This window comes from Aricia agestis, chromosome Z (genome assembly GCF_905147365.1).
Source record: "Aricia agestis chromosome Z, ilAriAges1.1, whole genome shotgun sequence".
NCBI lineage: Eukaryota > Metazoa > Arthropoda > Insecta > Lepidoptera > Lycaenidae > Aricia > Aricia agestis.
This window is the reverse complement of record NC_056428.1, coordinates 40,567,319-40,593,814: the sequence shown is the minus strand read 5'-3', so window position 1 is coordinate 40,593,814 and position 26,496 is coordinate 40,567,319. Positions and strand designations below refer to the sequence as shown.

At 39.0% G+C, this 26,496-nt stretch overlaps 2 protein-coding genes and 1 long non-coding RNA gene across 3 annotated transcripts in view; 2 read left to right on the top strand and 1 right to left on the bottom strand.

Annotated features, from left to right (window-relative positions):
* Positions 1-324: 324 nt before the first annotated feature.
* Positions 325-9,859, top strand: LOC121738762 (the record flags this gene model as incomplete). The annotated part of the gene is made up of 10 exons (XM_042130997.1): positions 325-531; positions 646-1,180; positions 1,266-1,329; positions 1,442-1,527; positions 2,085-2,166; positions 3,182-3,341; positions 5,492-5,545; positions 5,838-5,921; positions 6,146-6,320; positions 9,729-9,859. Coding segments are annotated over exons 1-10 (1,377 nt in total), but the record flags the coding sequence as incomplete, so codon positions are not given.
* Positions 9,860-10,092: 233 nt separating this feature from the next.
* Positions 10,093-12,878, top strand: LOC121738536. The gene is made up of 3 exons (XR_006037301.1): positions 10,093-10,174; positions 11,336-11,421; positions 12,325-12,878. It is a non-coding gene; the product is annotated as an uncharacterized LOC121738536 (long non-coding RNA).
* A 12,308-nt stretch (positions 12,879-25,186) lies between these two features.
* The window catches only part of LOC121738879 (angiopoietin-related protein 1), a 75,161-nt gene continuing 73,851 nt past the window's right edge, over positions 25,187-26,496 (bottom strand). Inside the window, exons 7-8 of the mRNA XM_042131143.1 lie at positions 26,228-26,352; positions 25,187-25,904 (exon numbers count right to left, since the gene is read on the bottom strand). Coding sequence (XP_041987077.1) covers positions 25,813-25,904; positions 26,228-26,352 — 217 coding nt within the window. The 3' untranslated portion in view covers positions 25,187-25,812. The remainder of the gene's footprint in view (positions 25,905-26,227; positions 26,353-26,496) is intronic.

The window sequence follows — 26,496 nt, the reverse complement described above, 5'->3', positions numbered from 1 at the left end:
CGCACATTATCCGAAATTTCTAATCAGAAACAGTTGAACGTTTGCGCTGTCTCTTACATTTTGTACTGAGCCGAGTGAGCTCGAACTCGACGGAAGGATATAAATTCGGATAGTGTGCGGGGTGGCGGTCCGGCGAAATTCAACTGTTTCTGATCAGAATTCGGACAATGTGCGGCCGGGCTAATGTATTAGCTACTTCACAATCCTACACGGTGGATTGCCATGTAGAATAGTGAATGGACGCCTTTTGAAGTCTCACCATAGAGAAACTATTCTCTATGGTAACTCTTCATGAGGATAATTTTTGTCCGCCATCTTGTTGTTTGTTGTTGAGCTTTCTGAATGGAAATAGGGAATGTGATAAAATATGAAACTGATAATGCTACTTCTAATACATGGGGAATAACATAAAATTAAAATAACGTTCTATAAAAAGTTTTCATTGAAAACCAAAGCGGCAATCAACCTACTGCAGCTTAACACTGTAAAAACTTAGCCACTTTAGTACGACGTGTACTCTATCAAATGAGTGTAAGTAAACTTTTATTTGTTACTTACAAAATTATCGCTTCTTTTCACATAACTCATTTTAAAGGCATGGACATGTTAATATTTAATTAATGCATGTTTATCATATATTTTTAGATATATGAGAGCATTGCTAGTGCTCAAAGCAACCAACCTCCACTCCCGGGGCAGTCTCCACGACAAAATGATTCCCATAGTAACCCCACAACGAAAGAGGAAAAACCAGATATATGCAGAGACTTCGTGTGGGGCAATTGTACCAAAGATACACAATGCCGGTTTCGCCACGAGCTTATATTTGAGGAAATGAAAACTATTCTAAAATTTTGTCGCGACTACCAAAACTCGTCGGGTTGTATACGCGAAAATTGTACGTATCTTCATACGACAAAAGAGGAGCAGAACCTGTTCTTCACGGAACACAAGTTGCCGCGGGTGCTCGCCGAGCGCCACGAAGCCCTACGCATGCCCCCGCCGCTGCCGCGGGCGCCGCCGATGCCGCCTATGCGGCCGCCGCTGCCGTCCGTCAGCATGGCGCCCATGCTGATGATGTCGACCCTGCCGCCGCCCCCGCCGCCGCCGCCGCCCCCTCCGCCGCCGCCCACGCAGACGTCGACCCCTGCTCCCGCACCACACAACCCCACCTACACTGGTGAGCTAAAAGCGTACAAAATCTAAGCTGTTTGCAATTTAGTGGTCTTTTATTTTAGGATCTTCATAATTTAAATTTGTTATAGCTCCAGTCCCACAAGGCACATCACTCAGTTTCACCCTCGCTCAGCCCCCGCCAGCGGTACCAGAGTAAGATTACATTTATAATTAAAAAATTGACAAAAATCACTATGATTTGAGAAACTTTCATTGAACTTAATGAGTTCTTTATAATCATTAACCAATGTCACAAAATTTGCAGCTTCAATCCATCCGTGCCTCCTCCCATGCCGACGCATGGTCAGCTACAAAATGGTACCATTAAAAGGTTGTCCACTAATAGTGATGGTGAGTGATTGCACATATTATTAATTTGATCTTGATAGAAAAGAATATCCTTTAGACTGCAATTGCTCAGCGATAAGAAAGCACTTAAAACAATCATAAGTCTCAAAGAAAGCTTAAGCGAATATAAAAATTACACCTTAAAAATAGAAATTGTGCATTGTGAAGTTTAATTATGCAATTCACAAATAGATTTTCTCTAATAAATAAAAAAATATATATATTTTCCTCTTTGTTATTTATTATCTGTTAATTGTTTACCTATTACTAAAATTTATTGCTAAAAAAGTGAGTTTGATATTAGATTTTAAACTTTATAGTAAATACTTTCATCTAAAATTTTCTTTCAATTTTATTCAGTAAAAGTAATAAGAAGCAAGAGAAAAGTCAATGATGTTTGTTGCAAAAATATTTTTTAATAAAAAATTTAAAACAATGTCTGCTACAAACATATTGATTGATTTCTTTGCTTTCTGATCTTGCAAAAAAAGCATATGTATATTAAATATTAATGTATTGTACTTTGTCTATGGCTCGGCGCTTATTAATTCTGTTCTCAGCTGGAGCATGCAAAAAAAGACGGACAGAGGACGGCATAGGTGTGGACACTCTGTGTGAAAAGTGTCTCCAGTGTGTGCGCAGGTTTGACTATACCGAACTTCTTATGTATCTATTGTTTGCATGGGAGTACACTCAGTACCCGGTCAGAGCTGTGTGGCCGCAACTCTTGTGGCCTTTTTATTTAATCTGAAATAGTCAAAATACTTGTTCATAAAATTGATTTCGACGCAAGGCGCATTATGAACATTAAATTTTAGCGAATTTTTATATAAAGTGGAACTCCCTATTCAGTGCTTAGTTTTAATTTATTAGGAACAAAAAAATATTAGTGTACGATATATATAACACATTATCTCAGATTGAATTAGCTGTGCGAAACAACAAATAAAAACCTTTTAATGTTAAATTTTATAATACTAAATATTTTGTGATATTTCAAAATTGTTTATGTTTTTTATCATTTTGGTCCGGTCGCTGCTATGTTGCCGTGATTATTATTATTAACCACATGGAACAGCTATAGAATATGCACAGACACGTTTCGTTTAATCTTAGTCAGGAAACACCATCTGATGTACTCATTAAAGTTCATTACTATCACCCTCCGGCAAAACTGAACTAAAACATTATCGCAAGAAATAAAAAAAAAATATATAATGGTTGACTCACTATTAACCCTCTTACTTTGTTTTATGATACGGAGCGTTAAATTATAGCAATAATACTTTTTTCCTACTACTGCTATTAATATCTACATAATTTATAATTTAAGTAGTATACTATAATATTTTAGTTGCAACCACAGAGCATAGTGCAAGTTAGGCATAAATATATTGTATGTTTATTTGTCGTATATTATATATATATATATATATAATGTAAGTTGTGGCGCTATGTCGAGGCCGCGGCGCGTGCAAGTTTGCGCGGCGATTTCCCTGTGCCAATTGCATCCACTTTCCCATAGCTCGTGATCGCCTCTTTCAGGCGCCATTACTCGCGTAGTTCTGCGTCAGGAAGTACAAACATTTCAACTTTTCAAATATTTTTTGTTGCTTCTTGTAATTTTAGACAGTAATCGGATTCTTCTATATTTTAGCATCGAAGAGTATAAGGAGGAGATCAATAAACTCTCAGCCGAGGAGGAGTATCTTATGTTGACGTACAAGGAGAAATTTGAGGACTACAACAGTAAGAAGGAGCTGCTGCGCTCTCTGATCAGCTCGGACATGTTCCGATTTGTTGAGGAGTGTGTGGAAGTGAGTATTAACGGGTGACGAGTACATCTAAAATATACAGGATGCATTTTTAGAAGCCCATGTAATGTTAATCTGAGACTACTAGAAATTGCCCACTGGTCGAAATTCGACCTCACATAAAAAAATAATTTTTAAGTTTCAAAGGACATCAGGCATTCTGGTCTAAAAATAAATCAATGCGCGGCCAGAACTAAGAATATTTCCAATAGATAGTAGTTGGCATAGCTGGGCATTAACTCGTTAATCCGTTAATCGTTAATTAGCGAAGTTAACATTTTGATTAACGGATTAACTTTTAAAAATATTAACGGACTCGTTAACTTCCCTTAATATGCAGAAGTCCGTTAATCGTTAATCCAATGCCTATTTACCGCACGGCACCGCGGCGCAGCGCGGCGCGAAAACAGGTTCAGAGTCAGACAGTTAGTATGAAACGACAAGTGCCGGGCAGGCGGACAGCGCGGCGCCGCGGCACGGCAGCAGCGAGTGAAACAAAAACAATACTAGACACATTTTCAGGCGCGTGCGAGTGAGAAGAGATTTGTTTCGTTTTATCATTTCATTACTCAGCGCCGATGCTTATAGACAGAGTGATTTGTTTATTGTTATTATAAATCATTTGCATGTTGATAAAGAAGAGTGCAGTATAATTTAGTTAGGTAGAATACAATAATTGTAAAAGTATTTTGTTTTGTCCCTAACATTTTAACTTCCAAAACCTTAAACCAACAATGTACACTCGCAATGATATAAGTTACAACAAGGCCATATTACATATTAACAGATTAACGATTAACTTGCGTTAATTCGTCTGAAATGTAACGTTTTAACGTTTAACGAAGCCAACATTTTTTTTAACGGATTAACGATTAACGAAGTTAACTATTTGATTAACGGTGCCCAGCTATGGTAGTTGGGGAGGGGAAGAGGGCATTTCGGGACTAGCTCGAGCGTGTCAGATTAAGCTTGTATAGGCTTCCGACATGTGTCTAGTTATCATGGTATAGAAATCAGATTTCTCACGTGGTGGATTAATTTTTTTTAAAATCTTGAAATGTTATCGGATCTGTCAGATTAAGATAGGGGATGTTTAGTATACTCCAAAGAAGCTTCCATATAAAGCACTGACGATTCAAAGGTTAGGTAAGCCTGTAGAGACAATTAAAATATAAAAAAAATAAAGCTTAATATTTTCCTAACTAAGCTTCGCAGATATTTTATTTTGCACTAAACTAAATGATTTAGTCCTTGTTGTCTAAAATATGTTTACAATTTACCTAAATAACCAATTTTTGAATATATTTTCTTTTTCAAAACTTTAAAATGGCTGCAGTTTCTGAACCCACCGCTAAAATAAGAAACGCTCTTATTATTTTTTTATCAGTTTTACCTAACGAAAGAAACCTACTAGGTCTCCATGATGCTCAAGTGACTACACAAATAGCACCGTCCCCTCATACAACATACAACATCAACCATAAATAAAAGAGTATAATTCGTGTGTATAGGTTTGTCAAAATCTCTTGTGTGTGTAATGTTTTATTTGTTAAAAAAATGTATGATAAAAGCATAATTTCAAAATAATTTAAGCTCGATGCACTCCTTCACCAAATAAACTATAATGTGCAAAAAAATGTGCAAAATTTCAATTAGGTACCTTTCCGCATTTTTCGTTAAAAGGGATTCAGTTTTTCTGTCGCGTATTAATATTATAAGTACCTGGATGACCGAGCTTTGCTCGGTATAGCAAACACTCATTGACTTCGTGTTACTTAATAACGGCATCTGCTGGTCGTTAAAACAATTAGTTGCTCACATAATAGTATTACTAGCTATTTGACCGAGCTTTGCTTGGTATTCCATAAAAAACGAATTAAATGTCATTTTCTAAAAACGATTCCTAGCTAGATCGATTTATCGCCCCCGAAACCCGCTATAAACTAAATTTCATGAAAATCGTTGGAGCCGATTCCGAGATTCCAAACAAGAATTGCTCGTTTAAAGATATAAGATATAGATACGATTTAATTATTATGGAGATTTCATGATGATATAGATTACAAATATTAATTAAAACATGATAATAATTATTACCATCCATTGATTCTATGAAATTGTTTTCAATTATTAAAAAATGAATTTATTTTCAGGGCGTTTCACCTCTTGACGTTTTAGCACAATTAAACTTAAGTTCGCTACTAACGGTATGTATTATTCTTTGTATTTAACTTATTCTAACTTTGCTTTCCAAATAACTTTTAAAGTAATATTTCGCACAACAAAAACTGAATATAAGATAGTCAGTATTTGATATCTAAGGCAATAGAAGTTGTCTGAACAGCCTGATAAAAAATAAATAAAGGTAAAAATAATATAATGCTAGCACACAAAAATTTCAACACAATTATTCCAGCCATTTTGGAGGAGTTTTGCAACTAACAACCCAAGGATGTTATATAATATAAGATAATAATAGTGTATTATATTATATCATAGGGTACGTCGTCAATACCGAAGCAGTTTTTGATGCAGCGTATGGACTTTTTTAGCAACAACAGAAGCGTGGATCCTGTAAACCCGGTGAGTCAAGTACAGCTGTATTTTACAAGAAATGTTTTTGGTGGGATCACTTAGTTTTGTTACACTCTGTATTAATAAAAAAGAATTTTCAATTTTGTTAGTTTTACTAAAACAATGTGGGAGGAGTAGAATATTTATGCATGTCTAGGGAAGGTTTATATTAGAAGGGAAGAAGTATAATAATGTCTGTTAAATGGTCATATAGTTAATATTATAATGTACAGATACAGCGACTAGAAGAGTTGCTGTCAGCGGCGGCGCGGCGCAGCTCGTCGGGGGGCGTGACAGGAGGCGGCTCCGGGGGCGGCCTCGTGACAGGAGGCGGCGCCGGGGGCGGCCTAAACGGGGACACCTTGCGCGCCACGCTCTCCATATTAGACCTGCTGACCGGCGGCAGCGGTAAGCCCATCTCTATAATATGCGTCCTACGTTTATTATCCTATGTCCAAAATCATAATAACATTATGTCTCCGATGGCCCTCCTGTAACATTGGGTTCCTGGCTTCAATAACGATTTACGTTTGTGGCATCGATCATACAACCGACTACGACAGTCATGTTAAAATATTTTAAAAACGTCTTGAAAAAGAAAAATTCAAAAGTCACCTCTCAAACATAACATTTATTTTTTTACTTTGACTTTTTGCCCAGTAGCAGAAATGTAGTCAAAGCAACATATGCAGATGACACAGCCTGCCTTGCTAGTGATGAAAATTCGACCATATCATCACAAAAACTGCAGGAACACCTAAACAAAATAGATAAGTGGCTTGAGCAGTGGAGGATTAAGCCAAGTGTTAATAAATCTATGCAAATCACTTTTACACTGCGAAAAGGTGACTGTCCACCAGTCACTCTACGAGGAGAAATATTACGGCCAAAAAATAGTGTGAAATACTTAGGGATGCACATTGATAGAAGACTAACCTGGGCCACAGTATAGCAATATGACATATCCCTACAGTAGTGAAACGAATGTACTTGCGCAGAGCAACGGAGGGGCAGGGCCCGAAAACATTATTTTAAATAACGGTTTCAAATCGTTCGAAACAATTCCTTGCAATAACGTTTTTTGGGAACGAAAACGAAATGAGAACGTTTAATTAAAGGTTTCAAATCGTTCGGAACAGGTCTTTGCAATAACGTTTTTGGGAACGAAAACAAAATGAGAACGTTTTGAAAACCGAAATAAAACGGTTAAATCCACACAGCAGGACCGCTGAATGCTGACTTGGCCGGGTAGCATCGCATTGGCGGATTTTGAGTACTTTGGATATAGTGCAGCACGAGTCGGCGCATGAGTACCGAAAACTATTCCACCTCAATTTTTTTATGCGATCCTCTTCAAATTGCCCTCCTGATGATATAAATGCATGTTGCGATGGCGCAAGCCGGTGCCATATTGTTTAAACAAACATTGTTTAAACAATTGCAAGGAATTGTTATTTTTCAACCGGACATTTTTTTTTATATTCTTTATTGAATTACCAATAAAAAAGGTCCTATGACTTTTCACGATAAAGTTACAGTCTGTCAAAAAAGTCATGAAATTAAAAAGTGGCAACATCGTAGTGTCATCCCTTTCATATAATCTAAGAAAAAAGGGATGACACTACGATGTTGCCACTTTTTAATTTCGTGACTTTTATGACAGACTAATATTTTTAAAGATATGAAATTGCAATCGCACATGCAGCTCTTCTGATGCTGCGAATGTCCATGGGCGACGGAAGTTGCTTTCCATCAGGTGACCCGTTTGCTCGTTTGCCCCCTTATTCCATTAAAAAAAAAAATAAAAAAAATTTAAATGTTCGAAAAATTTCAAAGAGCTATGGCAGCTTCCCATAGACGAATTTAAGTCATAAATAAAGTAATCGTCTATGAATAAAATATACCTTGTTTTAAAGAGAATTTATTACTGATTCTTAAGAAAAAAAATCGTGATTTTAGAAAACCAGGTTTTTGAGTTATCATACTTAGAAGTTTTGAAGGTTATGTAATTATGTAGCTTATTATTTAATGCATGTACCATGTTTAATAATGTATTTATTATTAAATATTCAAGAAACTGATGGAGAAATGAAGGTTACGATTGCTAGGCAAAAATAATTAATGAAAACACAAGTTAAGCAACGGGATGTGGATCCCACTTAGATTGGTGATAACTTTATTAATAACTTGAACTTTATGAATAGTGAGAGGGAGAAATATGGAAGATATTATGGAGACATCAGTCATCAAAATGTATCACATGCTTTTATAGCTTGAAATTATATCGAACAGAATAATTAATTCATGTTTTCACTTATTGCATTAAACAATTAAGAAAAGTAGTTAGTCGTGCCAGGGCTACCAAAGGCTTCTTAGTGTACTTTAATATGTCGAAAAAAGATTTTAGGAAGGTTTCATATGAGGATTTATTGAGTCCAGTCCATTTAAGTAAAATTATTTGAATTTATCTGGATGCAGTCTTGAATTTATTTTCCTTCAAAATTGCTTCACATTCGTAATAATATGTACTTTACTACAATTAATAGCAGTGCATAAAATGAATTGTAAGTACTTATACTTATTCAATATTTCATATGAAATCTACTTATAAATATACAAATAATGGAATAAATTACATTAATCATAATTTATATAAGCACTATAAATGTGATTACAAATAGAAAACTTTTTTGATTTTAAATTGGAAAAAATAATTATAGGCAACATCGGATGACAGAAAATGGCCATTTTGGAAAGGAAATCACTTTAGCTATTTTTAAATATTATCTTTTTATCCTGGCTTTAGATCAATGTAACGAAATCGTTGAAAATCATTTACGAATATATGTTATTCTTTGGTTGCTATGCGTTCCTAAGACGCTTTAAAAACTTTTACCTAAAAATCTGCCATAGCTCTTTGGGTACTTTCTACCCATGAAAAATATATAAAAAAAAAATAATGTCTAAGTAGTATAGCTATAGCGGTTCTTGAGATACAGCCTGGAGACATACTAAGAATTCTGAAATTTTCACAGAATGTGTATATCTATTGCCGCTAGAACAAGTACTAAAAATAAAATGAAACCCGGTCACGATAATAAAATGAAATCTGGCCATGTTACAAAGTTTTCAGAATAAATGTCTGAAAACAATAGCCAATGCACCTTGGTTCATAACAAACTCTGAGATACATGAATATTTAAATATTACCATCATAAACGAAGAGGTATCTAAATATATACAAACATACAAGAAAAGATTAGAAACACTAATAAAACAATATTTGCGTGCACTTTTTCCACTATATTAAGAAATTATTAACAAATTACACGACCGGTTTCGAAATTAATCATCTTCAGGTGTACTTAGTGTAGTTAGTTTTACAAAATTAAATATATTCAAAACAAATATTAAATATGATTAATTTCGAAACCGGTCGTGTAATTTGTTAATAATTTCTTAATACTTTTGGAAGAAGTGCACGCAAATATTGTTTTATTAGTGTTCAACATGCATTTCCACCAAGAACCAACGGTACAATCAATTACATATAAAGATTAGAAAATCACACCAATGAACTTGCTAGGGACCTGCTAAGGGATCACGACATAAGAAGACTGAAACGTCTGCATATACTAGACCAAAGAGAATGAATAATCGTTCTAAAGTAATGAAAGAGCTGAGTGTTCAGTGGAACACCTCTCATAAAAGTGACTACCAATGAACACACCATCTGATAATGGCTAGTGAAAGCCGATAGCAGATAATAGAGGAAAAAAAAAACTTTGACTTTTACAATTATTGGTTATTCGGTAGGTTCGTCATCGTCATCGTCGACAGCGTCGACGAGCGCGGACGTGGAGTCGTGGCTGACGAGTCCCGCGCCCGCCACGCCCCCCGTCGCGCCAGCAGTCCCGCCCCCCGCCCCGCCCCAAGCCGCGCCCCACTACATGACAGCGCCGCACTACATGCCCGCAGCGCGGTGCGCCCCGGCCCCCGCCCCCGCGACCTACTACCCCCCCACGGCTCACTATCCCGCGCCGCACTACGCGACCGCTCCCGTCGCCACCCACGCGGCGCCCGGCTACGCGAGCGCCCCCGCGGCCGCCGCACCCCCGCCGCCCCCGGCCGCGCCGAGCTACGCCTCCGGCCCGGCCGCGCCCCCACCGCCCCCCTCCACGCCCGCCTACCAGCCCGGGGTGCCGCCGCCGCGCAACTACGCCAAGTGCACCAACTACGTCCGCCTCAATCCACGTGCACGGGTGAGTCGCCAATTTCATGACTCCATTTTTAGGATTCCGTAGTCAACAAGGAACCATTATAGTTTCGGTCTGTCCGGCCGTCTGTCTCTCTGTCTGTCTGTCTGTCTGTCTGTCTGTCCGCGGTTTTGCTCAGAGACTATAGAACCTATAAAGCTGTAATTTGGCATGAATGCACATATTAATGATGCCGACAAAATGGTACATGAAATCATAAAAAAATATTTTTTCGCGAAAAAAATCATCCCCGCTTGATGTGTAGAGAAGGTACCATACCTTCAAGCAGGGATGATTTGTTTTCGCGTCCACCCCATCGTGTGGGGTGTCGTTGGATAAGTTTTTTAAAAATATTATGAGTATTCATAGATCATTTTCTGATTTAGGGATCCGTTTGTGAAATATTAAGTTTTAAAGTGGAAAAAATCGTCAACAGTCTAGTGTCCCCCCCTAAACGGTTGCTTCTGTTCGGTTCTTTCTGGAGTAGAAAATATGCTGAATTTAAAAGGAAAACTATCACGGCTAAGAAGAAGAAGTTATTGAGTAATAGATCTACTAAAAAAAATGTGTTCGGCGAAGTATAAAGGAACTTTTCGTTCTAATTCCTTTGAAAGTAACTGAGATGATGTTGTTAGTAGTGTAAAACACAATTTTTTAAAAAAAAACTAGCGGTACTACGGAACCCAAACTGCGCGTGGGCCGACACGCACTTGGCCGGTTTTTTAAAGTAAACTCGTCAACGGACGAATCTGCACCTGTCATATACTTACGTGATGGGGCATAAAGAGATACCAGTTATTTTCCCATCTTTTTGCCAAAGAATCCCGGGCGTGTCTTACGCCGGTTGTTTTTCGGCGGGTTAGTTCCCGAACGTTAGTTTTTAACCTTTTTAGAAAAAAAGCTATTTTATTTCCGTTCATACGTTCGCCGACGTATTGTAGAGACGACTTTACACTGATACAGATTACAGTAGGCCTACTACGAAACCGTTTTGAGACTCAAACAATCGAACGAGAATGCCACGTCCTGCTCTAACAACGTCATTAATTCACGTTGGCTAGAGAAGGACGCAACATTCTCGTACGTTTGTTTGAGTCTCAAAACCGTTTCGTGGTACGGGCCCTGATTACAATCCAAACTCTTACAATTTTATTTTAAACCTTACAGCTACCCTAGTAAGGAGCACAACGCTGCCTGCCATTCGTAGAGGAGTGTGGCGAGCGTGTGCTAGCGACCGAGAGACTTATCGTGTGGTAAGTTCACAATCCTTACTAATATTGTGAATGCGAAAGTGTGCCTGTCTGTTACTTCTTCATGCTTAAACGGAACCGATTTTGATGAAATTTGGTATGGAGATACTTTGAGTCACAGGAAAGGACATAGGATACTTTTTATCCCGGAGAAATGTACATTGTACGGTTCTCTCTTCTCTGCGGAAATGAAACGGAATCTCTGCACAACGGAGTTGCGGGAATCGACTAGTCAGAAGTAATCCTCTTAATATTAGTATAGATCGGGTAAAAAACCCAATTATTGACACTTCACGGTCGCTCGCGGCAAAGATCGGAAAGTCACCTTAAGTGCCATTACTCACTGGGATGCCATCGCGACGTAGCCAGTGACGTTACCATGGCAACGTCCAAGCAACGTCTGGCGTCTCTACGTCGCTCAAACCGCTGTTTTTCTTAGGGCCAACCCACACGTACCACAACCGCACGACTACCACAACCACACCACGTGGTCGGGCGTATACTTCCTATTGTAAATGAACTGGACTATTCACACGTACCACACTTTGAAGCCGTTGTCGACCACATGTGTAATACCGACCACATCGCAACCACAACGTTGCGTCGATACAATGACAGTGCGTGCATGTCGCACGTCTACATTTTGTCGGTGCCACAACGCAACTACAAAAATCTGCAGCGACACCTGCTTAACCACTGCTTAACGACATTTTGTCGTTGCGACATGGTGTGGTTGTGGTACATGTGGGTTGGCCCTTAAAGTTAAGTTTAAAAACACCGCTTTGTACGGCGACGTAGAGGTCACATGGTAACGTCACTGGCTACGTCGCGATGGCGTCCCGGTGAGTTATGGCTCTAAGGGAGTACCCTATATTATTTTGTAACGAGCTAATTTCTTTGTTGTAGGTAGTGACAATGTGCAGAACAAAATACTTGTGTGTAGCGAAGTGGCCATGAGTGAGGTAAAAGATAGAACGGTGCTAAGTGCAGAATAAGACACTAACTTATAGATTGTCCTGTTACATGTAGATACCTTTTATTTTTTAAAATTCTGACTACTTTTTAAGATGAGACTTAGCAACAAAATAATTGTAGTTTAAAACATATAATGAAAATAATAATAATAGGTTTTATTTTGAAAAACACACGTATCGAGCTTATGTTATAATGTGTGTGTGCTTTGCTGTATAAAGCTGTTGAGTAAGTTACAAAAACTAAACAAATCAATAAGGGTCAATTTATACTAGCGCAGAGTCGAAGAAATCGAAGCGAATTATCAAAACTGACTAGAAAAAACTTCAACCTTAACTTCAAAGCGTTAACGCACTTTATTACTTCTGAGGATTTAAAAAGACGCGCATTCGCGCGACTTCGCGTGAATGCGTCCGACCATGGCCGATTGGTCTCGCAGCAGTAATGTGTGCGTTACGCTCTGGAGTTAAGATTTTTCCTGTGCTCAGTTTTTGGAAATTCGCTTCGACGCGCTTCGACTCTGCGCTAGTATAAATTGACCCTAATACATAATAATTTTATCACTAAATATTTCAATAATTAAAATAATATTTATAATAAATAATATGTTAAAAATTTAAGAGTTGTCCTTCTTAAGTCTTAAATTATTATTATAAAATAAGTAACAACATACTTATTAAGTTAATAATAATTATTTATTATTAAACAACTTACGTAAGTTTAATAATACAATAATTATTTACTACATGTATAAAGTTGGAATATGTTTGTAAGATTATTTGAAAGTCCTATTTTAGCTGTATGCGATTATTGCCAATGAATTTTTAATTTTTTATTCTGATAATTTTATTGAAAGTATTTTTAACAAATGCCGTAATAATTTAATATTTCAAATAACTTGAGGCATTCAATATATAATTTTTTCTCATATGCAACAACAATCTAGTCCCTTTTAATCACAATAATACAAAAACGAACCTTTTATACTAACATTTCGCTGCTTTTACTGTGCTCTGTCCTACAATATAATATGTGGTTACTTATAATTAATTTTTTAGACCGCCATTTTAGTGACTGAATGTAAAAATCAGAGTTAAGTATTAACAGTACGCAACAACCGCGCGTTAATTACGTACTTTGCGACAGCTATACGACAGACATCGGATGTAAGGCTGAAGTCTCGAAATCAGCGGGCAGCAGGGCGGGAGCGGCGGCGCGTGACAATGTATAGATTTATATGGATAAGCCATCTAGTACGCCGCGCTCCGCTCGATTTTCGGGGCCTGTCCATATAAATATATAATATGTTATGGACCAAGTGTTAAATTGAGCAGTATATATATATGTACATGTCACGCGCCGAGTCCCCGGCCCCGCCGCGCCGCTCCCGCCCCGCTGCCCGCTGATATCGAGACTTCAGACTTATTCATGGGAAAATATTCATCAATCAATTATAGTTCTTTGATCAAACGCTTTTATTATATAATATGACTCTACAGATCACAATTTAGGTATAAGCTGAAATAATAGTTAAGGCAATTTATTGTTTTTATAATGATCATTGTTTTATATTATATTATATAGCATAGTTGGGCTCACTTGCGCTCGTTGTTAATATTTCGTTAAGTATACGGTCAAACTGTATACTTAACGAAGGATTAAAAATATAAGCAATAAGTCAGAGCCAGTCCACACGGAGCGTTGCGTCGACGCAGCGCTGCCGTTGCGTTGTTTTACATGCAAATAACCAAAGTGTTCACACGGCTGCGTTGTCGCAACGCACACATGACGGACAGCAGCCCCCGAGACGAAGCGGGACAGCGCGCCGTGTGGACAGGCTCGTAAGGCTCATAAGCATGTGCTCTCGTGGTGTAGCGGCCATACCGCTCGGTCGCGCGGACTCATATAAATCGAGCCTAAGGGTCAATTTATACTAGCACAGAGTCGAAGCGCTTCGAAGCGAATTAAAACTGAACAGAACAAATTCAATCTTAACTCCAAAGCGTTAACGCACTTTATTACTTCTGAGAATTTAAAAATGCGTGCGCATCCGCGCGAATTCGCGTGCATCCGCCCGACTAACGCTGATTGGCCTCGCAGAAGTAATGCGTTACGCTCTGGAGTTAAGGTTGAATTTTATGTGTTTAGTTTTTGGGAATTCACTGTGCTTGGCTTCGACTCTGCGCTATTATAAATTTACCCTAAATCTGCGCAAGTGGATATCTTATGCTAAGCGTTCACTGCATCGGGATTGGACCGTACGTTTCGTACGCGGTTATAATATGATGCTATTCAAGCTGTACAAGTATGTCCAGCTGTACAAATATATAATATGTATATTATATATTTGTACGGTTGGGCATACAGACAGACACACGGACGTATGGCCCGATTTCGATGCAATGGAACAATTGTACAATTATTGTAGTTAGTTGAGCAACGAACTGTGTGTGTGTGTGAACGACTGCTTGCACTTCAGAGATTACAAATTTCCTTACCATTTCGATGTATAGTCCGGTCGCGAATCATAGTAAAAATTAGCACATTGACCTATTGCTGTCTTCTTCACTCGAAAATATTGCCATACTAGAATATTATATGAACGTTAATTAGTATTTGGTGCACGAATGAAAATATAGGTCATTGTACGAATTTATGCTTTGCGACGTTTTTAACTAACTTTTAATTATTGTATTTGTAATTTATCGGTTTTAAAAGCAATGTTTTGTAATGATTTTAAACGAATGACGAATCAATAAGAACGCACATTTTATTAGTATTATGTATATAGGCAAAGTGTAATAAAAAACTATCTTTTAACGTCCTTGTATATGTACTGATATTCCTCCGTACCTGGTCAAAAATACTAAAAAAAAAAACCATTTTTGACCGAATCAGAAAAATATTTAATCAACGAGCAAGGTCTGCTGCTTGTCTTTACCTGGCATAATATTGGAAACGTCACTTGACAGACATAGACCTCCGTGAGTCGGCTCCGTCCTTGATTATAGCTTGTCAAAATAGAGTAGACGCTGAACTACGAATAAATAATAATAAAAACTAAGGAAACGTAACACCTATACTTCAACCGTTTTGAATTTGGTTCCTTTTTGCACACTAACATGATATGTAAATATGAAATATGAAAATAGCTGCGAATCACCACTAAAATTGACGAAATAAAGCCGTTGACAATAATTGTCACTTCAATACACAAAATTGTCGTACCTATAAAGACATGCATAAAATATTATACAGGGTATCATTCTGTAGCCTCTTGGTGCAATTTTTTACGGTTTTTATTCTTTTTGTCTATGGCTTACACATTTTATTTCATTTAGCGAAGTTTATAGCGTGAAGCGCTAGGCAGGCGTCCCGACTCCCGCGCCGCGTCCCGCATCCTCTCACCTGTGCCAATCGTGCAGCTCCGGCGTTCGAGTCGCGAGAGAAGGCTACCGATGTACTCGTACAAGTTACGACTATGTGCTCGCGTCGCGTCGGTATGCAGATTGCAGCCAGTTCGCGTCGGCCCGTGATACGTGCATCACGTCGAATTCACTCGCAGCCCGAAGCCGGTTATAATAGTTGGTAGTGGTTGTTGTATTTCTTGTCGAGAACATTCTAATCTCTGTGCAATAAACTATTTTATAACTATAAGTGGCAGCCCAACGTGTGGCCGAAAAGTTTAATAAAAAAAAATATGACTTAGGTTTCCGAAAAGACCTAATAGTGTAACGGTTTTTCTCCGCGAACTAAACAGTAGGTGTGGCTAACTATAACGCGGTGAAATTAACTAGACGCACGGTTTGATGACGTCATTATGGAGCTCGCATGTTATATAACATGCGAGCTCCATAATATGTATAAAAAATAAGTGATAATACTTTAGGGTGTGTACGTGTTCCTTGTTCCTTGTGAAAGTAGCAGCGCTGAAAGACCAAAATTTTTTTTCACTTTTGTATGGGGAAACTCGTGACGCTCGGGCCCTTGCCCATACAAAAGTGAAAAAAAAATTTCGTCTTTCAGAGCAGCTACTTTCACAGTGAACTCTCTACAAGGAACACGTACACACCCTAAAGTATTATCACTTATTTTTGTTACACACTGTATATGGAGCTCGCATGTTATATATGCAACGTGGGTTGTCGATGCTGCCGACGGGATTGGCCGCTATTTGGTAGCAAGGAGTCAAGGACACTACGCCGTCATGGCAAGCGGCTCTAGAGGCTCTAAAGCAAACCTTTGGACTTCGCGCCTACTCACAAACTTTATAGCAAAATTTTTGAACGAGAGCAACGTGTAGACGAGTCTACAGATTTGTTTATTTGTCACGTTCGAGCACTTCTCGAACAGCTCCCGGAGTTTACACTGACGGAAGCGGTGCAGCTGGATATGGCCTATGGATTGATGCACCGTCGAATTAGAGAGAAAGTCCCGCGCGCTAGCTTTAATAGTTTCGCCGAGTTATTGGCTCAAGCGCGACGTGTTTAAGATATTATAGACGAGAGTAGGCCGCGTGTCAATGTAGATACGTAACCAGCAGCGTATTCTTCGGCGACGGCTCAGGCGGAGCCTATATATACTGTTAAGCAGCAGGGCCACCTCAAGGAGGATTGTCAGCGACTTGTCGAGCAGGCAAAGATTAGAGATGGTCCAGTTGAAGGAGCTGCGCGTTCCCCTGCGGTTACGTCTTATGAGCCCAAACATGAAACCTTCACTTTGGGTTCAAACGGAGTTCGGCTCCTATAGAATCCAGATGATGTTGCGACAGCAGCATGCAAATATTAGGTAGGGGGAAAAGTTTCTACGCATTTTATATAAAAATTCAAAAGGTTTTTTTATAAATATCTCTCTTCTGTTGATTGATTCCGGTCGCTTTCTGTCAACTTCTTGCTTTAATCTCATCAGTTGTTCGCAGTACAGTTCAGAATCGATGGTCCTGCCTGGCGGTAACAGCGGCGACCAGAGCGATGTGCATCTTTGATATCAAAATTTCCGGATTGAATACGCTTAAACCAAATTTGCGCTACTCTCACAGATACTGCATTTTGGCGGCTTGTTTTTACCTTTTTGTAATAAAATTTTAAAATGTATCGATATTCTTCATTAGAACCACTCATTTTATCAATAAGAGAAACAAATGAAAATCTCACATTTACCTAATTTGAATTTGGAATTATTGTCTTCTGTAAAATTAAAACTTTTTAATGGTACCAAAATCAACCAGATACAATTGGTATAGCCCAAGAGATTGTAATGCGAAAAGACTTTTTCCCCAACCTATTATTTACTGTTTATCTACGTACTGGCTGTCGCAATTAAAATGAGTCCAAACACGAAACCCCAGCTCTAAATTGGTGAGGAGTTGGGGATGGCGATTTTCCAGCAATGAGCAGGCTGATGATAATGAACTATGGCTAAGAACAGTCTCGATCATGTCAGCTTTCAAACAAAAAAAAACTAGATCAAAATCGGTCCACCCGTTTGGATGCTACGATGCCACAGACAGACAGACACGTCAAACTTATAACATCCCTCTTTTTTGTCGAGGGTTAAAAATGTACTAACGTCTTCTGTGGAAAAACGAGATGAAAAAGCCTCTATTCCATCGTGATTAAGTTCAGAAATTTTGTTCAGCGTCTACTCTTTCTTGACAGACTGTAGTTATACGCGGCGTTAATATATTTTTAGTAATGGCACAATAGAATATTATGTAGGTATACTACTTTTGCCACAGTCCCATCTCTAATTCAAGCGAATTCCATGCTCGTACTAAAATATTAACTAAATGAATTGTATATTATTACAGCCTGGTATCTAACATGTAGAAATTCGGCCTTTGAACTACTTATCGCAATACTCACACGAAATAGGTAGGTACATCACATCATGAATGATCACAACTAATTGAAATTTTAAGTAATGGAGTGAAAATGGATTTTTGTTCCAACATTAATTAGTTACGAAGTTCAAATTTCAATTACATACTTATTAATTTAGCCGTTTTGAATTTTTGCTGATTGAGAAGAGAAATTTTGCTCATACTCGGGGTATTAACAAAATTTCTAAAATTGCAATATTTTTTATGAGAATAGCAAGTCTGTGTTTCTCGAAAATGAGTTTTTTAGTGTTCTTGGTGTGTACTGGGCACTGGCACGAGGAACGCTAATGAAAGTACGAAATGTAATGGAACGCTGAGTAAAATTAATTGTGGAATAGTTATTTTATACTTAATCTTATCTGATATGCAAATATGTTTGTAATAAATGTTTGAAATTTTAAACGTGTTATTTTTAGAACTGTCACCTACTTTCTAGTAGACTGTAGAAGAGCTCGTCTGCTTTAAAATGACGCACCCCTCTCTCATATTTCCAGTACTAAATTTCTCATTTATATCAACTGATGAATTGGCGCGTCATTTAAAGTTAGACAAGCTCTACAACCTTTTTGTCCTTGTAGTCCATTGAAATGTTACAATTTTAGGACCGAATATTGCATTTATTAGAGGATGCAATTTTATTTTTAGAATGTGTTGGGGGGTCGACAGAAACTTAACCTCAAGTTTGTGGAGTTGCCACACTTGTCCCCCTGCCGCCATCTTGAAAAAAGGGGTGACAACACAATTTTCGTGATATCTCGGAACTCGGAAAGTCTTGCAAAAAATTTTTAGGAACATAATTTGTTGCAAATTATTTTGCCTACAAATATGTTTATATAACTTTTTACCCTAGATTATATTATATTATAATATTTTTTTTAAGGTTTATTATCGCTCTTTAACTTTGTTTAATACTTTTTACAAAAAAAAAATACCTTAGACCAACCTTGTTAATGATCTTTTTCTCAAATGATCATATCTCATGAAATTAATTTTCTGCAGATGCAAAGGAAACTGGAAGCATGTGTGGCTGCAGAAAAGCAGGCATGAAATGCTCTACAGTATGCCTACTATTTTGTAAAGCATTTCAGGCTTGCTTTTCTGCAGCCACAGTCTACAGTATGCCTACTACAATACATAAATATATGCAAACTATATTATAGTATGCCTACTATACTAATCTGCACATGCCTACTATACATACTATAAAGCATTTCAGGACTGCTTTTCTGCAGCAAAAACGATAGAGAAGATTCGTCGGTACCCTCAACACAAAGGAGCTAAAGTTAACCTTGTGGCGAGACTGCAGACGCTCGACCCTCAGGCGCAGTGTCGTCTTCTTTTGGATGTGGTCCACGACGTCCTCGACATCCATGGACCAGTGCAGGCGGGATATGTCTGTACATAGCCCCTGTGGGCGTCGCGGGGACCTCGCTCCGCAGACGCAGCACAGATAGGGTGAGGTGCCGCGATGGTTGCGGGCGGCGGGCTTCTTCTTCCTCTTCTCCACCAGCATGAAGTCCTCATCGCACCTCCTGTCCGTCCTTGCCAGGTCGAGAAGACTCCACTTTGCGGCTCTTCGTAGCCTTGCGGCTCTCCTTTATCTTGTGAGTTGTGACTCTCCGGAGCTTTGCGGCTCTCATTCTCCCAAAGTTTTGTTGAGTTGCCTGTGGACTCGGCGTCGGCTCAACCGGGAGGGGAAGGCGGGCGGGGGCGGCAGCGGCGGTGTTCGTTGACCCGTCCGATAATGCTGACGGGCTAAACGTGCTCGCTTGCGCGCCTCGACGACAGGTGATGTATGCGGCATCAGGTGACCTACATATTGAATTACCACTTTTTAATTTCGATAATTCAATACGTACCTAAATCACTGATTGTAGACTCTGATGCCTGCAATCTACCCTGAACTCCGGCCAGCTCCTCCTTCAGGAACCTGATGTCCTTCAGCAGGCTGACGACGTCGACGTGGTCCAGCTTGACGGGTGGCAGCTTGTGCAACTCCTTTGCCACAAAAGCCGGCCCCTCATCAGGATCCGTCTGTTTCAGCAGGGAGATGATGTCCTGTACGTTCCTTACTGTTCCGTCCCTTCGTCGCGAGTCTGTCCGAGCGTTTCGTATAGCAGCTGCTTGCCCTTGCAAATCTCCTCGCTGGAGAAGGAGTGTCTATGGCGTGCTGGATAAACGCCAGCAACTCGTTGGGCACGAGCGCCATGGTCACGTGCAGCGGCAGTGTGCCGCGCGATTCGCTAAAATATTTAATACTTTTGCTGCGTGTGTAACGCGGAGCACGACCGGTCGCTAGCTCGACACACACTCTGAAATTATTGTCATAACTTTAATCTCATTCTGTTTGAACCATATACGCATAGGCATATTGCATGGCTCTTGACTCGGAGGTCGTGGGTTCGATTCCCGCGTTGGAAACATGCTATTTCCAAGTTTGGTTAGGACAATAATTGATCACCTGATTGTTTGAAAAGTAAGATAATCCATGCGTCGGATTTGCATGTAAAAAGTCGGTCCTGCTCCTAACCTCTCGCCAGTCGTATCGGTCTTCCGTCCCACTGGGTATATATTGCTTGCCACTCAAAATAAATGCTGGGTTCAGTTTTCGTTGGCCAGACTCTAGTAAATAATAAAACATTTCACACAGGCAGTCATATTTAATTTTACTTCTTCAAAAGTAATAAGGTACAATAAGCGAACATGTAAAAAAGTTTAATAAAGATATTCTTATGCGTTTATTACATTATAGAAATTAGTATAATAAAATAATATATTGTTTGCACAATCGACACTTTCAATGTCCGGAACCAATTTGAAGTGAAGCAATAGTGGCTATAATGCTACCAATTTCAATATGGTATCAATATTATTTACAGTCTAATTTCGACTTTAATAGTGTCCAACCAGAGGCCTATTTTGGCGGTAACGAAAGGTGATGTTTGTCAATTATTATTATATATAAAATATAATATTATATTATAAACAGTTAATTTAAATCCTGATTTGCTACAATCTTGAGTTAACATTAGTTTTGAAATAACGGCTAAGCAAGTCTCAAAAACAACGTCGGTAGTATCATTAAATTGGTCGAACGTTGTTTTTGCTGAAATGGGAGCCGATTTCGGACGGACACTATGCTTTTATTTTTAAATAAAATTGGATCTGAACATGGACAAGGTATGGTTGAGCTGCACAACGCCCGCAATATACCGGCGCGTTCCGTTACTAGTTCCAGTATACTGGCCAATGCATCTGTCGCCCCAGTAGCCAATCAAATCTCGTTAAGTCATTGGCCTGAGAGGTGGTATACTGTACTCGGCGAAACATGGCGGTAGCAGCCATAGTAATTTTCTTATATTATCTAATATCGCGGCTTACATAGTAATTTTCTATGTAAACCGCGATTGACAATGAAGTGTCAGATGTTGTCAATCGCGGCTTTGTATAGAAAATGACAAGTTTTTGACAGGGAGTCAATGACCGCTACCACCATGTTTCGTCGAGTACAGTATAGAATAAAAGAACGCATAGCTATGTCATTCCTAAATCCGTTCTTATATTGCGCAAGCCGCAGTGACAGCGCGTAGTGTATGAAATAGGATTGAGCAGAGTGTGTTGGGGTCCTGCGGCGCGGGCAGGTGTGACTCAACCTTCATAACCGGTGTGCCGAGAGTGCATCGAGGGTCCAGCCACTTCGTCACGTCCAAAGAATTTTCAACTTTCAACCGCCGTAGTAGCCTTTAATGTATATAGGTACCTTTTTCAAGAAAAAGATATCAACAATTTAGCTTCATACGTGCTATTTGTGCGTTTAGTATAGCTCCCCTTGTGACGTAACGTGTGGATGAACCAGGCATCCGGTCTAGCACGAGCGCCGAGTCTCATGACTCTCGGCTTTCGATAGCCCGAATGGGTACAGCTTGTTAAAAAAGAGTAGACGCCGGACATAATCTTTAGATCACATAAAATGTATAAAATCCCTATAAAATCCAAATAAAAAATCTGTCATATCTTATTACTTGTAAATAAGTATACTTATTATTTCTAAATAGGTAAGTATTTTTAAAATTTCAAAACTTCGTGGAACTAAGGCGAACAGTCAACAGAAAATTCAGTGTCTACTCTTTCTTGACTCTTCAGACTGTACGAAAGAAGCGCGTGGAGAGTGGAGACGATACTATACAATATACATAATATACAGTACTACAACATTATGGCAGACTGTGATACTTTTAAGACGTTTCTAGGGTCATGCGAATGATGCACGTGGTAGGGCATTAAACATAATATTAGCAGTTATAGCAGGTGCAACTGGTTAAATTGGAAAATAATTTTGACTAAGGCCGGTATAAATAGTACTCAAGATGCATCCGGTCTCAAGACACGGTTCAGGCTCTGTGATTGGTTGGCTGTCAAAATTTGGACCAATCATAGAGCCGAACCGCGTCTTGGGACCGAGATGCATCTTGAGTACTGACTATTTATACCAGGTAAGGTCTAACTCAGTTTTATAACTAATAATTAATAGTAAGGGAGTCCTAGAACCATTTTTTATAATTAATATCAAGCAAATTTTTTGTGAGTAGCTTCATTTTGATAAGACGAACAACATTTTTATCGGCGAAAAATCTTGAAAGTGGTAGGCTGATAGCTAACAGAAATAGAAAGGATTTACTTTGACTTGATACTTTGTAGGACAATGTTACTCTTAAATTATACAACTAAGTATTAACCTATCGATATACAAAAAACAGCTTGTTAGGGTTCCGTTTTAGGGTTCAGTAGTCAACCAAGTTTTGTTTATTACAGAACCCTATATAATACGTTATATAAGGTTCTGTAATAAACAAAACCCTAACGAGCTGATTTTATGCATATTGATAGCTTAATAGTCATATAATTTAAGAGTAACATTGTCCTAAAAATAAAACAGTCCATATTTTAGGACCATCAATTCAAATTATGAAATCCTTTCTATCTCTGTTAGCGACCAATTTCAAGATTTTTCGCAAATAAAAATGTTGTTCGTCTTATCAACATGAAGCTACTTACAACAAATTTGCTTGATAGTAATAAAAAAAATGTTCTAGGGCTTTCGTACTTAAAAGACATGTCAAATTTTATTATAGAAATCCCCGAACGCGTGAACTCCGCATGACTCTAAGAACGCAGACAATCTTTAAATCGTATCATTATTACATAATAAGCGATATAAAGATGCAGCACATAGATACCCAATGATAGGTATTAAGGTTAATACCTAGTAGGTATGTTCCTAACATAGACTTAGAGAACGGGCAGAGAGTATTATGCAACACTAAGGGTGAAGTCAACAGAGCGTAATTTGTGATTCCTACTGCAATCAGTCAAGTGGTCCTCTTTGATTCCCACGAGCGTAATTTTGTGAGTCATGATTTGTATGAAAAGATATTTACGCGGCAGAAATTCTGCGACTCACGACTCACAAAATTACACTCGTTTGGCTTCACCTAAAGTAAAAATGGGCAGGAAAGAGTTGAAAAGAGCGTGCGTCAAATACTTAGTTATCATTGTAAAAAATATGATTTGGCCGCATGATCACTTTCTGCCTTTCTTGTCCATTCTCTAAAACTATGGCTTTCTTAATACTAAACAACTATACATAATAAGTATCCATATATTATGATTAAGATGCAAGGAGCATAAAGTAATTTATATAAAAATATGTTTATAATAAAAATAAACTTCTTTCATAATTTTGTTGGACATTAAAATATGCAATGTACAATATATAAAAGCAAGTATTTCATATCAAAACATTTCAAATAGCCGCACTGAGAGAAATCTAATGATTTTATTAAACTTTAATGTAATGAAGATTTTGGCATTAACTCCGCACATTATCTGTCAAACTCTTCATTAAATTGAAGTTAACTAATCAAAATAGTCTCAGAGCGGCCGAAAGTATAATAAGTAATTACACTGTAATAATATTATATTCATACATGTATAATAATACTCTTCAATTCATTTGATCTAAACCCAAAACAGAAACTCGACCAAGTTTGCCATGTTCAATGCGCGGTTACGTCACATTTAAATTGGTAGCCCAAAGTTTACTGTTAGATCGAAATGAAATGGAACGAAGTATCGTATATCTTAAATTTAAATTGCTCACGTCAGTATTCAATTCATTATCATACATAATTATTTACATACCCTAAACGATTTCGCCCTTACTAATAAAAATATACGGCGAGCACGAGTCCTTGTCTTTGTCTGACACAGAAACGACACGATTGCGTAAATATTTTTAGCAGTAAAGGGCATCTTAGAACTACATTTATACAACTAACTGATGAAGTTTGTATCAAAACATGAGTAATAAATTAATGAATTGTTGTTGCGTGACGAAATGACGCGCGCAATCTATGTACACCGAGGTGACGCGCGCCGTATTTACATATTTTGGCCCAAGAGCCAGCAGCAGCCAAACCTTTATCATGTTAGGACATATCTTTCCTGTCATGCGTGATGTCGCCCGGTCGCGGATCTAGTCCGCATGCGGGTGACAACATACTTTTTGCCGCGTGCGTGCTGCCCGCATAACAGGAAAAATATCTATGAAATGATAGGATGCGGGCCAGATCCGCGCGCGGGCGATAACACGCATGACAGCAAAAGCGCCCTTAAAAGCTGATAATTTTACTGTACGAACGACTATGCAGTTTGGGTTGCAGTTAATGTAGAAGGTATCAACTATCAAGTGATAAAGGTGCCTTTCGTGAAAGTGTAAAACTCAATTTTTTTATTTATCATTCTCTGCCACATAAAGCAGTATTCTCCTAAAGCAATCGCGACCCAAACTCCGTAATTTCTGATCGTTCTTACCTAACTATATCATAGAGGTCATAAATAGGTAAAATTTTAAGCTTTTATAAAATATGAAGAAGGTCTGGCTGCCGCTGGCTCTTACTCTAATTGTCATGAACGGAATTTTCAACCGAATTGCGTCGACCAGCTGCCTTCTATGTTCGAAGTCGCACCGGCTGTTGGGGCCCGATTTTCTTAGCTCCGATCCTCGGACGATCGGAAGTTAAGTAGGTAATCGATTTCGAAAAATGGAGTTTGAGCTCCATATCATATTATTACTCTGGCAAAATTATCGAATGTAATTTGACTAAACACAACATTATGGGACAGCCTTACAAACCGAGATTCGAGCTAGGACAATTGGGCCCCTGGACGGACTTACATCCCCGAAAATCGGTAAATCCGCCCCTAACGTGTGCAGTTATATACAAAAACCCCTAAAATCTAAACGGGAATCGGTAAATTCGAATGCTTTTTACAGGGTACGAATGAGTTCCGCGAGGGTCAGTTCACACCTAGATGCGATGCGATAATGTCAACAGCGTCCAATCTCTGCTGCTCTAACTCATCAAGCGTCGTTTCATCGGTGTCGCATCGCGTCTGGCTGTAAACTGACCCTGACAAATCGAACAGAGGCTGGGTAGTCGGGTGTTGCGGGGGTGTGGGGGCAGGGCGGGAACAGGGGCTCACGCGCCCGGCTGCAGCCCCTTCGGCTTGATCATCATGGACGCGCGCTTCAGCGTGTAGTCCCAACCTCGCCAGCGGAACCACACGATCCCTGAAACACACCACATCGTTGTAACAAATACTAGTTATGGTGACGATGGCAGTATTAAACCAGGGTCAAGGCCATATACGCAACTGGCAACAAAGTAATTTTGGAATGGCGGCGGCAATCGCTTACCATCATCATTAACTGTGGAACGAACTGTCACCAGCAGTATTTCCGGACCAACCAATACGACCTGCAAACCTTCAAGAAGAGAGCGTATTCCCCTTAAAAGGCAACGCATCTGCTACTCTTCTAATGTTGAGAGTGTTCATGAATGATGGTGACCCGTTTGCTCGTTTGCCCCAAAATAAATCATGTCTGTTCCTCACCTTGTCTGGCGGTGAGGTCCTGTGGGTCGTGCAGGTAGAGGCCGTTGAGGCCGCGGCCGCATGACTTCCACCACCAGCCACCCTTCAGCATAGACGCGCAGTTCAGCGAAGACCGGTCGTTGTCCCTGGAAACACCACGCAGAGTTTTAAATAATGGAAGGTTGTGGTTCATATGGTCGAGGACACCATTTAAATCAGGGTGCTGATTTTATTTACACACGCTGACACCGAAAATATTAACGTAGACCGCTGCGCATTTCCCAAAAGTG